The sequence below is a fragment of the Colletotrichum truncatum genome (genome assembly GCF_014235925.2).
Source record: "Colletotrichum truncatum strain CMES1059 chromosome Unknown Contig_0009, whole genome shotgun sequence".
NCBI classification, from domain to species: domain Eukaryota; kingdom Fungi; phylum Ascomycota; class Sordariomycetes; order Glomerellales; family Glomerellaceae; genus Colletotrichum; species Colletotrichum truncatum.
The window spans coordinates 2605567-2619653 of NW_027222406.1; the positions used below are offsets into that span (position 1 = coordinate 2605567).

Sequence of the window (14087 nt, forward strand, 5' to 3'; positions counted from 1 at the left end):
CTCGTCTCACTATCGTCGCTCTGCTCATCACGATGTAATCATTCTTGATGACTCGAAGATGCAAGCACCATTTAATAAGAACAACTATATTTGCCATCTATCCAACTATTAAGTCTGCGACCGAGATAAAGTAGGCAGTCCTTGCAGCCTTGCAGAGTGTGAAACCTCCACCAAAGTGCAGGCCCTGTCTCTGATAGTAACTTCGTCGGACGATTACAAGCTTAGATAATGAGACCAAAGCTATGCTAGTACGTCCTTCAACAAAGTAGGGGATATGCGGCCAACAAATATGAGCGCCTTGGCACGCTGTACCAGACATGAATCACTTTGCTGACCGCTGCTTTTTGTAGAGCCAGACCATGAATCCCTGTGACCCCCAACTTTCAACTCATTCTATGACCCGAAATGGAACTAAAACCAACTTCATTTTGTGGGTCGTTGGTCCGCAGAGAATCATGTTTAAGCGACAAAAACCGCCCTTCACTATGCAGCGCTCAGGTGGCGATTGCTAACAGCAACGCTTTCGTTATTCTAGCACGTGAGGTTTACCCCGCAGCGAATTTCCTTTTTCATACTATATACAGGAAGTCGGGTTGACTGATGCGCTCAGTTGAAAGGTTGCTCCTAGTTATATATGCCCTGATGTCGAAAAATAGGTGAACTTTTATTGCTCCAACTGGCAGTCCTGACCCGGCTACAGCAGCGCATTATAGCACCCGACTGGCATCCAGCATGGAAAACAACATCGAGCATGATGAAAAGACGAAGCAAACAATAGCGACGTCAACAGATGCAACCTCAACGCCCCAAAACGATGCGGCAGTTGAATCGTCTCTCACATATCCAGAAGGAGGATTGAGTGGATGGTGTGTTGTTTTGGGCTCGTTCTGCGCCATGTTGTCGGTGTTCGGATTACCCAATACAGCAGCAGTGTTCGAGTCGTACTTCTCTCAAAACCAGCTGCGGGACTACTCGCCATCTCAAATTGGCTGGATATTCTCCATCTATCTGTTTGTTGTTTATCTCTTTGGGATCTTGGTGGGGCCAGCATTTGACAAATATGGACATCGAGTGTTGGTTGCCGTGGGCAGCGTCATTATGGTGGCCAGTCTTGTGGTTCTCAGCTTTTGTTCAGGTAAGAATAATACTATTAAGCCAATAGCAATAGGATTAACCCACGTTCATCAGCATATTATCAAATCATCCTCACTTTCTCCGTCATGGCTGGCCTTGGAGGCTCACTTCTCAACACGCCGTCTTATGCCGTTATCGGACATTGGTTTAACACACGACGAGGACTGGCTATGGGTCTCGCAGCTACAGGGGGCTCATTCGGAGGCATAGTCCTTCCGTTTGTACTGCAAGCAGCCATTCCGAAGTTCGGCTTCGCGTGGAGCATGCGCCTCCTTGGGTTAGTATACCTCATTTTCGCCATTCCCTCCAATCTCTTTATGAGAACTCGTCTGCCGCCTAGCGAAAATTTCAATTCCATCTGGCCAGACATACGCTTGTTCCGGGAACCGAAATTCGTCTTCTGCTGCGGAGGGATCTTCTTTATGGAGTACGGTGTCCTCATACCACTTACATACATCATCTCGTTCTCTGTTAGCAAAGGGCAAGACGCAAGCACGAGTTACTTGTTACCTATACTGCTAAACGCTGGCAGCGTTATTGGGCGTGCCGCTCCCGGATACATTGCTGATTGGATCGGACGCTTCAACACGATCATCATCACTGTCGGATTATGCATGATTTCGGTTCTCGGCATTTGGTTACCTGCAGGAAGTTCGTGGCCAACCTTGTTAGCCTTCACTTTCATCTTTGGGTTCGCGAGTGGCGGTAATGTGAGTCTTATCCCCGCTTGCATCGGACAACTTTGCGACTCTCGAGATTATGGCCGATTTCTGTCAACAGCGATGCTGTCAGCCAGTTTTGGAACCTTGACAGGTATCCCGCTTGGTGGACTACTACTTGGGATCAAAGACCAACAAACTGGCTGGACAGCTCTGATTCTGTTTTCCGGGGCGTCCTATCTTGTCTCACTTGCTTGTTACATTATAGCAAGAGGTTTGGCAGTGGGATGGAAACCGCAGGCAGTGTATTAGGAAAGCGCTATCACAAATTCTTCATCAAATTCGAGAAAAAAGGGCTTAGATCACGTTCCCAAAGCATTAATATTATGTATCTGTGCGACTTGTCTAAAGGCGACTGACCTTCCACCCACCAGGCACACGCTGTTGGAAGAATCCCGTTGGGTCGTACTTAGCAGCCGTCTCCTTGAGGAACTTTACATTCTCCTCGCCGTAAGAGCCAATCACATCTTGTTCCGGGTTGGCGTAGTTCATGTAGATGTAAGTAGAGTGGCCCTCTAATGTGGGCGAAACCAGCACAGAACGCTCAGAATGGGAAAAGTGGTGTTGTTTGTTGGAAGAACTAACTAACTGGCTAGAGGGCTGTGGAGGCTGGCTAAGACCAGTGGTGGCGGCCGTCAGCCCACGTGACGGGCCGGCGAGGCCTGCCACCCACACCCCCTCTCAGACTCCTCAGCGAAAAAGCAGTAGAATAATAGGAAATACAGGAAAAGTCCCAAATCCTCCAAATCCGAGGAGTTCTCAACTATTAGAAAACTCGGTCAATTACCGGTTAAACCTGGCCAATAGGAGGCCGTGAAATCCTCCGAATCCCGAAGTCTCAATATCAATAGTCCCACAGTCTCAAAATCCCCCTCTCAATCCAATCCCTCCGCCATGCCCAACAAACGAACGAATTCCTTGTGTTTGACCGCAACCAGTGGCTTCGTGAGTCCATCGGCGGCCATATCAGCGCCCTTGATGAGTCGGAGTTCGATGCTTTTCGCAGTGTGAACCTCCTGTATGATCCATTTGTATCGGACGTCGATGTGGCGGGTTCGTGCCTCGTTGAGTGGGTTCATGACGTTGTCGTAGCCGTTGGCACTGTCAGTGAACATGATAGTAGGCGTGGTGATGGGTTTGCCGAGCAGTTGGGAGAGGCAACGTCTGATCCACTTCACAGCAATTGCCGTAGGTGTGAGATTGATGAATTCAGCCTCCGTGGTGCTCAAAGTCACGAAAGTCTGTTTCTTTGACTTCCAAGCAATCGGCGCACCAGCGAGGAAGACGACGTAACCACCTGTCGAGACTCGTGATGGCTTGTTGTCAGCGAAAGAGGCATCTGCAGCAGCGTAGAGCCCCAACTCGTTGATCGTGGGGATGCCTCCAAGTACAATACCGAGATAAACGGTGCCCTTGAGGTATCGGAATAAGTGCTTAATAGCACGAAGATGGGCCTTAGAAGGCCCTGAATTCGCCTGTGACAATTTACTGACGGTGTAGGCCATGTCAACGCGAGTTCCAGCCACCAGGAAGTTAAGGCAGCCGGTTTGTTCGATGTAAAGTTGTTGTTCGTCAAGCGAGCACTCGTTCTTGTCCCAGGTGACGGGCAGATCGTCAGTGGTCGCCATAGGCGTCTTGACAGCACTCAAACCATCAAAGTCGAATCGTTGAAGCACTGCTTTTGCGTACTTGGCTTGGGAAACGAAAATCTTACCGGCAGCTCTGTCGCGTTCAATCTGGAAACCGAGAAAATCGGTAGCCTCGCCGAGGTCTTTAAGAGAACAGACCTTCTCGAGGAGACGACGAACTTCCATCATGACTTGCTTGTTGGGAGCGGCGATGGCGTTGTCGTCGACGTACATAAGAACGTACGCTTTAATCTTGTGATTGACGAAGAGACAAACCTCCCCATCAACAGCAGTGAAGCCAATTCGTTCCATTTCACCCTTGATAAGTCGAAACCACCAAAGTGGTGATTTTCTCAATCCATAGAGTGCCTTGTGGAGCAGCCAAACCTTGTTGTCTGCAGTGGCGTAGCCAGCGGGGGGCCGGACGTACACCTTAACCCCCTCTGGAATCGAGGCGGCTAGGAAAGCAGTGTCGAAATCATATACTTCGTATTCAAGATCGAGAAGTGCGACAACTGCGAAGAAAAGGCGGGTTGCGGTGGCAGAGGCAACTGCAGCGTAAACCTCTTGCGATGACCAGTCACCTTTCTCGTGGTTTCCACAAACCACATATCGGGCCTTGTAGCGCACGATTTCGTTGTTTTTGTTGGTTTTGATGTCACATACCCACTTGCCGGGCAGGACTTTAGCGTCACGTGGTGGGTAAACGACTTCGTAAACCCCCTTTTCCGTGAATTGAGTCATCTCTCGTTCGAAGGCTTGTTCCCACTGGGGCCACTGTGGGCTCTTCTGCGCCTCACGGTAGGACTTCGGGATCACCACGCCGTCGGGTAGGACTTTCGAAAGGGCAGTGGCAGAAAGCACGCTGAGAGAGAATTGACGAGAAGTTAGTGAAGCTGGAATGTCAGCAGATAGAAAAGTCTTTTTAGTATAAGAGCGTACGCCATTGGCGGCTCGGTAGTGACCAGGTGGTCGCTGGGCTGAGGCGCGGCGAGGTCGAGAGGACTCTGCCGGCTGACTCGTTGCCTCCTCAACAATCGTGGAGAGGGAATCAGGGTCCTGGTGATCAGTTTCCATTGTTTCCACGGAAGCGACGAATTCGTCATCATTCAATTCGTTAGTAATGCTGTCACGAGGTGTAGCAGTGGTCTCCAACAGGTTCTCTGGTGGCGGAGACATGAGATGTGTATCAGTGGGTGCCATCGCTTTTTCAACGATGGTCTCATCTGGTTTGGGATCACCAGTCACGGGTTTTTCACCTTCAATAGGCTTCTGACGGATGGTGTACTGGATGATGATATCTGGTTCGACAAACGCAGCATCATGTTCAATTTCATCAATGTTGGGTGTGCCAGTAGTTGGAGGCAACACTGTCTTGTGCGGTTCCTCACGAAATCGAACATCTCTGCAGCGAATAACCTCCTTTCGATCAGGCAGGTAAACGTAGTAAATGTGGCCACGAAGAGAACCGTAACCGACGAGGAATCCCTTGATTGCTCGTGGTTCCATCTTGGCAGAGCGCATAGGGCGTCGAGGGCCCTTCTTGTGTACGTAGGCAGCACAGCCAAACGTTCGGAGATGTTCAATGTGGGGGGCCTCACGTTCAGCAGCCAAGTTCAGCTCTCTCGCCATGATCTCGTGAGGGCTCAAGTTACCCTTGGAGGGTGTGGGCAAGAGGTTGAGAATCTGAGTCACCGAATCAATGCTGTAATCCCACAGTTCCTCTGGAAGGGACATGTCAATCAGCTGTGTTCGAGCGCCTTCGACGATGGTACGACCAGCACGCTCAATAGTCCCATTCATGGAAGGTGTGTGGGCAATAGTCGTGTTGTGGCGAGTACCCTCGAAGTAGGGGTCGTTGAAAACCTTGATTAGCTCGGGAGCATTGTCAGAAACCCAAACCTTGGGCTTGAGGCCGGTGAGACTGTAGAATTCAGTGTCCCATTTCTTGATAGCTGCCAGGATGGTGGCAAACTTGTGGTTGGGCAGAAAAACAACCCAGTGGTAACCACTATACTTATCCATGAGGTGTAGAACCTGACGGTTCCCTTTTGTTGATAGGGGAAGAACACCAACGAGATCAAGGTGAATTTCATCGCCAATACTCGTAAGTGGAAGTGGGTGGTCTCGACTAATCCGTTCAGTGGATTTGCTGAGATGGCAAGACTCACAGAAGAAAGCGTCAATTTCTGACGTTGTGAACCGAATGCCAACACGGCGGCAAGCCTCCACAACACGTGATGGGTGGGCGTGAACCAGCCGGCGGTGCATCAGTTCAAGAGACGGTCGCTGGGTAGCCCGGAAGGCGGCGAGGCTGACAGCAATATCTCGAGGCACGTGATTTCCAGTATCATGAGTCTCAACGACGCAGACGTCAGAAACCCAATGAACTTTGGCAAGGGAAGTGCGCTGTGTCACGTGTATGAGGCTTGAGGTCTGCCAATCATATTCCACGTGATCACGACGAAGTTTTCCAGGGCTCAGTAAGTTGGCTGGGCTGGAAGGGTTGTACTCAACGTTGTGAAGTGTCCAATCGTGAATAACGTCAGGGTTGGTGGGGTCTTGGGTCTGGAAGAAGACGGTGCCCACGCCAAGTGACCGGACTGGGGCGCCGGAGGCAGAAGTGGAAGGTGTCAAATCGCTCTTTTCAGCGTACTTGACGAAATATCGCAAGTTGTTGAAGGTTGAAGTAGTACAACCAGAATCGAGAACGATATCGTCTCGGGTGATGAGGTCATCGCGGGCAGCAGTGAAAACTGCTGGGCTGGCGATGGAGGCAAGGGCAGACTGACCCAAGATGGCAGGTGACGCTCTGACAACAGTCTGGCGGGTGCCATCAACAGAAGTAGGCTGATCCCAGCGGCAGCGATCGCCACACACGTGCTTTCTCGCTTTTTCAATCAACTTATCCCGGTTGACGTAGTGTAGAGGGATGAGATTGGGGTGGGCGACATAGCACTTTGTGGTCTCGTGATCACAGTTGCAGTGGTCGCACTTCTTCTTTTCCTTGGAGGCAGTGACAGTGGAGGTGACGGTGGTGGTGACGGCTGGAGAGGCAGGACCCCCACTGCCAGCAGACTTGCCTCCAGGTGTGTTGCGAATAGTGGCATAACTGCGCTTTTGATCCTCGTCTTGGGCAAGCGTGTAAATCGTATCAGCCACCTCATTCCACGTGGGATGGGTGGCGCCCTTCGATGTGAAATGCTTGTACGTATCGGGAAGTCGGTCCTTAAAGAAGTTAAGGAGGAAAACAGCGAGGAAGGAGTCTGGCAGACGACCGTGAATGGTCTCAATACGCTTTCTGAGGTGGTGACAGCGATTGAGGGCATCGTGAAGAGTCTTGTGATCGTTGGCGGTGGTCTTGGCAAACTCGTCAACAAGGGCAGCTGTGGCGTCTTGTGAGATTCTCGGAATGTGCTTCTCGAGCGCCTGCCACAATTCGTAAGGGTTTCCATCGTCAACCCAACCCGCTGTGCAGAGTCTGTCAAGAACCGATTCGCTGGCGTTCATGAGGAGACCATACGTGACGTTACGGTTCTTTCTCCATTCCTCTGCAGCGATAGGGTCAGCAGGGCGAGGGACGTCAGTCTCGAGGAATATCTCGAAGTCGTATCCTCGCAGGGTCGCTGTAACAAGCATGCGCCAGGTGTTCCAGTTGGATTCACCTTTCAGGCGAGGAAGAGGCGTGAAGACGGTCTTGAAGTCGTTTTGAGACATCTTGAAGTGAAAGTGAGGGTATCACAACAGTGCGGGACAGACTTATAGTCGCACCTCGATCACAGGCGTTTCTCCGAGGCCGCAGCTTTGGAGGCGTGTCTGTACGTTAGATGGCTTACTTTCGCTGCCACCTACGCGTGCTGTTGGATTGTGTAGGAGGGAGAATCTTGCGTAAGAACACGAGAAATGGGTGGAATTGTGAGATCCGACCGTAGAAATACGGTGAATCGAAGGGAAGAATGAATACTCGTAGAAGATACGAGAAACTGATGGGCTGGTTCGAAAAACCGAAGCTGAAATGGTTGAATTCTCGTGAAAAACGAGGAAATCGAAGTAAAAGTATGGTTGTAGTGTGGTTGTGACTGAAAAGTCTGTTGTTGTGGTGGAATTCCGTGGTGTTCGTGAAAACCAGTGGGTTGTGGTGGTCGGTCGCGTGCCACGTGATATTCGTGCGCGCCAGGCAGCCAATATCGCGTCAGAAAGTGAAATTCGTCAGCGAAGAGGAAAGAAAGCGAGAAAATCGCACAGAAGGGTAAATAAAGCGAATAAAATCGCAAAAATTCGTGAATCAATAGAAAATTGACAGACGAGTAGAATAATGGGTAAAACGACGTTATTCCGAAAGAATAACGCTGGGCTCATAACCTGTGGGCGAAACCAGCACAGAACGCTCAGAATGGGAAAAGTGGTGTTGTTTGTTGGAAGAACTAACTAACTGGCTAGAGGGCTGTGGAGGCTGGCTAAGACCAGTGGTGGCGGCCGTCAGCCCACGTGACGGGCCGGCGAGGCCTGCCACCCACATCTAAAGAGGCAGAATACGCCCTGAGCTTCTCAATGGCGCTAGCCATCAAAGCCCGAGCAGTACCCTCATGAACAGCATCATCGGCTGCCATTGTGCCTCTGGCCTCGAAAAGAATTGAGTCTGCTGGCAGGTTCTTGTCGAAGCCAAGGATGTTGTTGCCAGGCGTGACTGACGCAAGGTTCTTAGGAAGCGGCTGGAAGACGAAAATGGGCGACACTGGAACATTTGCATCTTCAATATCCTGTGATAATTCAGAGAAGATATCGGCAGCTTTGTTCATAATCTCGGTAGTGACTTGCAACGTCAACGCGAAAGATATGTAGTGAAAGCCGCCAGTGTCTGCGATGGTTGCGGCGATCTTGCTGAGGGGCTGCTTCGACCTCACATCTCTCGTCAATGTGATGTTCTTGAAGGGAGCGAAAGTCGGAGAGTTTTCGTTGCCGTCCGTAGCGACAGCCATAGACATGACGGAAAAGCTGCCACCATCGTTTCGGAAAACGATGAACTCGTGATCAGGGCTGCCCGAGCCAATTGAGCTGGCATAGTTGACGAATTGGTTGATAACCACGTCAAGGTCGCTCCACGACGCAAAAAGGAGTCCTCCATAGGCTCCCTCGGGGGGAACTGTGAAAGTGCGCATGTCGAACCGAGTAACGATGCCGAGATTGCTGCCGCCACCCTTCAAAGCCTTGAACAGATCCTTGTTTTCGGTGGCAGTGGCCTCAACAATCGATCCATCACTCAAAACCACCTCGTATCCGACAACATTGTCGCATGAGAGGCCCCACAGCTGAGTATGATACGATGCACCACCGGAGACAAGCAGGCCTCCAGTGCCAACATGGCCAGATCGACCTCCAGTAACACCCAGATTGTATGGCTCGAGGTACTTCATGACATCCCCCCATCGTGCGGCTGGGCGGAGTCGGGCAATGTTCTGTGCGAGTGTCAGAAAAAGGGTCCAAATAAGCTCATAAAAAAGACTTCTTACCTTGGTCAACATGCTTTGACCCACCCAATGAGCAGTGCCGTTAAAACAACTATCTTTGACAAGCTCGGTGGAGTTAAAAAAGCTCAGGTCAATGGTTACACCGCGGTGGGCAGCATTGTTGTCGTAGTCGGAATGCCCACCGGATCGGACTGCAATGTCCCAGTTACCAGCGCCACTCACGCGGCTGAGAGCCTTCACGGTGTTGGATACATCTTCAGTTGAGAGAGGCTGAACGATACAGTAAGGTCGCAGGCGCCGGTTTTCGGAGGAGTAGTATGTCGAAGTGCTCTCACCATATTTGACATCGGCTGGGAAGACCAGGATGTCTCCGAGGCCTGCGTCAAGAAGAGCGTCGCACTAATGGATTAAGTCAGCTTTATGGGCCGAATGGGTATTATAGTTACAAAGAAAAGATTGAAGAACGAATAGAATGAAAACACAACTTACGCCCTTGAAACCCGTAGACGTCTTGTTCTGCTGGGCCAAAGCTTGGACAGAGAGGCCTATCAGCGCCGCTACGCCAAGAATCATGTTGGTTTGCATGACTCAAGGTATCAAACGTAAAAGACGACTAGGCGAGAAAGAAGACAGAGCCGTCAGGTAGCCTGTGCAGCCCAATCCATTGCCAGGACGCAGGTCCAGATCCTGTAATATATGGAAATCAATCCCATGGCTTGACCCTTAATGTTCCCACTATTCCTATCGCTGAAAAGAAACCGGAGTAGCCCGAGAAGAGACCAAGTGTAATCCCCTGTTGTGCCCAGTCCCGATGCAAGGTTCGCTAAAGCAACAAGACTCCAGTCAAAGTCCATCTTTACACCGAAGTGCCGCTACAGAATCGGAGAACAGGACAGAATAGGATTCTGCTTATTTAACGTCGGTAGACCCATCAGGAGCGCACGGATGTTCTTTACGTTCCTCAACCTACCCCACGCGCCTATGTGGCACAGCACTACTGCATCCCGGCACTTAAACAAGCGTTACAGAAGCGTAATGTCGCTTATATGCAACCGTCTTACAGCAACCCGCCATGGACAAGTCGCCAAGGAGTAAAGAAAACTGCAACCCTGGATAACGGATCCTCAGCGCAATGAACAACGTCAAATGAGAAAAGGGAATACGGAGTGCTGACAGAATAACAAAATTTCGTTGTTGCTCCTGTCTATGTGTCCGGGGTTGGACATGCCCTGTTTAACGAAAACGAAGATGTCGCCACTTCTACGACAGGGCTTGTCACCCTGGCACTCGCAGAACACTGGGGACTGTCTTGCATCAATCGAATTACCTAGATCAATCACACATTTGTACACTGTGGAAATCCTTTTATAGCTTGGCACCAGAGCCAACCTAGGGACAAAGCTCCTCGGATACTTTGATGTCGAGTCAGGCGCGATGTCCCCCGTACTTAAGCCTCTAGAGTCCTGGCTTTCCCGCGAGGAGCGGCAAAGCTCATCTCGTTCTTTCTAGGTGGGTTTTATCGATCTGGTGCACGTTGAAGTATCCACCGGCCGCCAGCAGCATGGCCTGGGCGAGCGATGATCTCTCTGTGCTTGTGCATGCCACCACGTGGACGGTGAGCTATTCCCCAATATTTTACTCATGTCACTCATAAAAGTTTTTGCTAATCTTTCTGAGAACTGACAGCTATTCATCATCGCAACCTTCTTCCTCGGATTTAGAGTATACAGCCGTGTAAGAAATACAGGTGTTGGGCTACAGGCAGATGACAGGGTCCTGATCGTGGGATGGATCTTCCTCTTGCTGGCCTCGGCCAACATTTCCTGGCTTATGGTCATCTTTTTGACGCCAGGGAACATTTTGAAGATTACCATCGCACGAACCCATCATAACCTACAGTCTGTTGCTCTAGGTTTGACAAAAACGTCCTTCGGAATCACACTACTGCGACTGATGCCGGGAGGATGGGAAGCGAAACTGATCTGGGCCCTGATTATAACAATGAACCTCCAGTTTGCTATTCACATTGTTGCGTCATGGCAGGCAATCTGCGGAGCACCAGATCAGGGCCATATTGGAGGGAATAGATGCTGGCGGCTTGAGCAGTCTGTAACATTCACGGTTTTCAGTGCTTGTGAGAAATTCCAGTTAAACTTTGCTCAAGTTCTGATGGACTAGTAACTAATCATGTGGTCAAAATAGTGTACTCGGCCCTTTGCGATTTCGTTCTTGCCTTATTACCATGGAAGATGATATTCAACTTGAAGATGAAGCGATTAGAAAGAATTAGCGTTGCCCTGGCACTGAGTATGGGAGTGTTTGCCGGCGTGACTGGTATAATGAAAGCCGTCCAGGGATACAAATTGCTGCAAGTCAGGTCGCCGGACTGTAAGTGATACCATTCTACCTACCACAACCAACGAGGTTTTGGTCTCTGGTGAGACGCTAACACGGTATTCAACGTCCCAGACTTGTACAATCAGACAGTATACTGGATCTGGTCCATGGCAGAACCGAACGTTACCATCATATCGGCATCGATACCAGTTTTACGTGGATTTGTGCGTAATGTGCGAAAGAAAACAGGATCATCCCCTGGAGCTGGAGCATACCTCAAGACGGGTGATCATAGCAGCAGGTTTTACAACCGCAGTGTCGTCACAGCCACTAGAAATGAGCCCAAAGATCAGGATGCAGCGAGTGACAGCAGCATACTAGGTCCAAATCAACGAGAAGGGGATGGGCTCAGTAGTGGCAGGATTGAATTGACGACTGAGGTAAGTGTCGAGTACGAGTCTCGACCCAAAACGGGGGTTGCAAGGCAAGTTGAGGGCCAGAACAATTCTACAAGAGGAGAGTATGAGATGGATGATATCAAACCACACGTGCGTCGCTAGGTTTTCTTAACCAACATATAAAAGAAACTTCTGACTGTGTAATGACTGTCAGACTTGACATGTAGTTCTGTCACTCTGTGTGAACTGAATTTGTTTGCTGGGTCAAGCATGTATGTTATCTTCAGTTAACATAGTCTTCCTGTTCCTACAGCAATCAATTCTCAAATTAAACTTGGATGTGAATAAATAAAGAAAATGCAGTTTTTATAGTTGAAACCTTGAAAAGTGTTCATCTAACTTAATCTTACTGCTTTTTCCAATAGAAGCTTAAGTTAGTAAGCAGGCTGTAATTGGCTTTTTATGTAGTTTACTGCGAGACTATTACTCGCACAGCAAAAGCCAAGCAGTGTTTAATTATTCAAAAGAAACTTTATTAAGAGTTTAAGCTCGCCACCCGCTACTTAATGGGGTAAGCAGGGGAAGTATCGCTGCTGTTGCTCCCCTTCTACAATGAGTCGGTAAGTTCAGGGATGAAAGCAAGGCAAAACCAGAGTGAAGTTCAAGTAGCTTACTTATGACTCAAAATCTCCCAAAATATAGTCTCATCAACACCCGAGACAAGCCCAATAGCCCAAACAATCCTAATGCGATAACAGACTGATACTCTGGTGTTATATCGCGGATGCCAGGTCTTGATTTCAGCCGCAATTCCAATTGGTTGTCACGGTGCATTTGAAAAATTTCAAAAGATGAACTGAATTATTCTGTGCATAAATCTATATTTGCAGTAAAAGATTACTCAAATGTGCCAGGTAAACCCGCCGTATGCTAGTATAACGCCGCTTTCTAAATACTTTATGCGCCTAGGAGCCATATGCTTTAAAGAGCTCCTCGATGGGCTTGGATTCCTTCGGATCAGGCTGGCTTTTCTTGCCTCCGAAAACGAGCTGGGCGTTCAACTTCCAGGTGGAAGGGATGTTCCACTCAGCGGCGACCTGCTCATCGACGAGAGGGTTGTAATGCTGCAAGTTGACACCGAGACCTTCGGCATCCAATGCAATCCAAAGGGTGAACTGCAGCATGGCGTCGGATTGGGCAGCCCAGCCGTGGAAGCGTTCGGCGAACATCGGGAATTTCTCCTGTAAGGCCTTGATATCGTCCTCGTTCTCGTAGAAGAGGACAGTTCCGGCGCCGCCCCTGAATGAGGCCACCTTGCCGGACGTATACTCCCACTGTTCGGCGGAGACGATAGCTTTGAGAATGCTCGCGGTCATATCCCAGAACTTCTCATGCTCAACGCCATGCAAGACAACAACGCGGGTGGACTGGGAGTTGACGGAGGTGGGTACGTAGGCGACAGCAGTCTTGATGATCTCCTCGATGCGCTCCTTGGAGATGGGCAGGTCCTTGGAGAGAGGGTAATGAGAGCGGCGGGTTTTGACGGCATCGAGGATTGCGTTGGCGTTGGAAGACATCTTGAAGTTGTTTTGAGTACTGTGTAGCGTCTCTGTAATGGGAGTGACAGTGATGAGTAGAAAATCAAACCTGCCTGGAAGCTGTTTGGAAGGATGTTCGAGCGATGAGGTTCTTGGTCTTTCTTAACATGGGTAAGGAAGAACAAGTCGGTTAGTTTATATACTGCAAGAAACGCAATGGCGTGGGAGCCGCAATTGTAACGTTGTCTGTCGTAAATCATTTGGAACTCCTATGCTCGGCTGCTCGACACCGCAACAACGGAGCAGCAGGATAGCACAGCATACCCTTACCTTACCTGGGAGTTGCTAGCTCTGTCCATCCACAAATTCAAACGTATCGATCAGCAAACAGCAGGTTTGGGAGTCGTTCGGCCGTTTCAGCGAAAGATGTGGTTTGTAATCAGGGAAAAGATTACCAAGCCGGTTGAAGTAGGCCAGGGACCTAAACTTTCTTATTATGGGGCCGCGCGCGACGGCATACGACATCCGCAACTTGGTCCTAGCTACCCCAGTAGTAATAAGTTGTTGGTATGCAATTATAATATCCTGCCTCTGAGCATGTTTAAGTAAGATGATGATAAAGCCGGTAGAAGGGTATCGATATCGTCCGTTTGGATGGCTACAGCTCCAAGGTACTTTACTTCGTCCGTAGCACTGGCATCGCGGAGACGACGAACCACAAGCAGCTGGAGTTTGTGGCTTTGACTGGCGAAAAAATCATGTGACAGTAGGACTTCAACCTTTGCCCGTAACTGTAGTAAATACCGAGTATACTCTCACATACCTCATTACACCCAACAGCGACGCAGTAGGAGCAGCCAAAGCT

The 14087-nt window shown here is 49.7% G+C and overlaps 5 protein-coding genes across 5 annotated transcripts; 2 read left to right on the top strand and 3 right to left on the bottom strand.

Annotated features, from left to right (window-relative positions):
- Positions 1 to 732: 732 nt before the first annotated feature.
- Positions 733 to 2105, top strand: CTRU02_213249 (MFS monocarboxylate; the record flags this gene model as incomplete). Its single annotated transcript, XM_036730865.1, has 2 exons — positions 733 to 1135; positions 1189 to 2105. The coding sequence occupies 2 exons, from the start codon at positions 733 to 735 to the stop codon at positions 2103 to 2105; spliced, it is 1320 nt and encodes a 439-aa protein (XP_036577395.1).
- Positions 2106 to 2728: 623 nt separating this feature from the next.
- Positions 2729 to 7198, bottom strand: CTRU02_213250 (reverse transcriptase domain protein; the record flags this gene model as incomplete). Its single annotated transcript, XM_070206003.1, has 1 exon — positions 2729 to 7198. One exon carries the CDS (start codon positions 7196 to 7198, stop codon positions 2729 to 2731), a length of 4470 nt encoding a protein of 1489 aa, XP_070060396.1.
- A 740-nt stretch (positions 7199 to 7938) lies between these two features.
- Positions 7939 to 9522, bottom strand: CTRU02_213251 (FAD binding domain-containing protein; the record flags this gene model as incomplete). The annotated part of the gene is made up of 3 exons (XM_070206004.1): positions 7939 to 8937; positions 8992 to 9348; positions 9439 to 9522. 3 exons carry the CDS (start codon positions 9520 to 9522, stop codon positions 7939 to 7941), a joined length of 1440 nt encoding a protein of 479 aa, XP_070060397.1.
- Positions 9523 to 10510: 988 nt separating this feature from the next.
- CTRU02_213252 (uncharacterized protein) lies at positions 10511 to 11846 on the top strand (the record flags this gene model as incomplete). The annotated part of the gene is made up of 4 exons (XM_036730869.1): positions 10511 to 10564; positions 10636 to 11083; positions 11152 to 11337; positions 11419 to 11846. The coding sequence occupies 4 exons, from the start codon at positions 10511 to 10513 to the stop codon at positions 11844 to 11846; spliced, it is 1116 nt and encodes a 371-aa protein (XP_036577399.1).
- An 803-nt stretch (positions 11847 to 12649) lies between these two features.
- CTRU02_213253 (nitroreductase family protein) lies at positions 12650 to 13261 on the bottom strand (the record flags this gene model as incomplete). Its single annotated transcript, XM_036730870.1, has 1 exon — positions 12650 to 13261. One exon carries the CDS (start codon positions 13259 to 13261, stop codon positions 12650 to 12652), a length of 612 nt encoding a protein of 203 aa, XP_036577400.1.
- Positions 13262 to 14087: the final 826 nt, after the last annotated feature.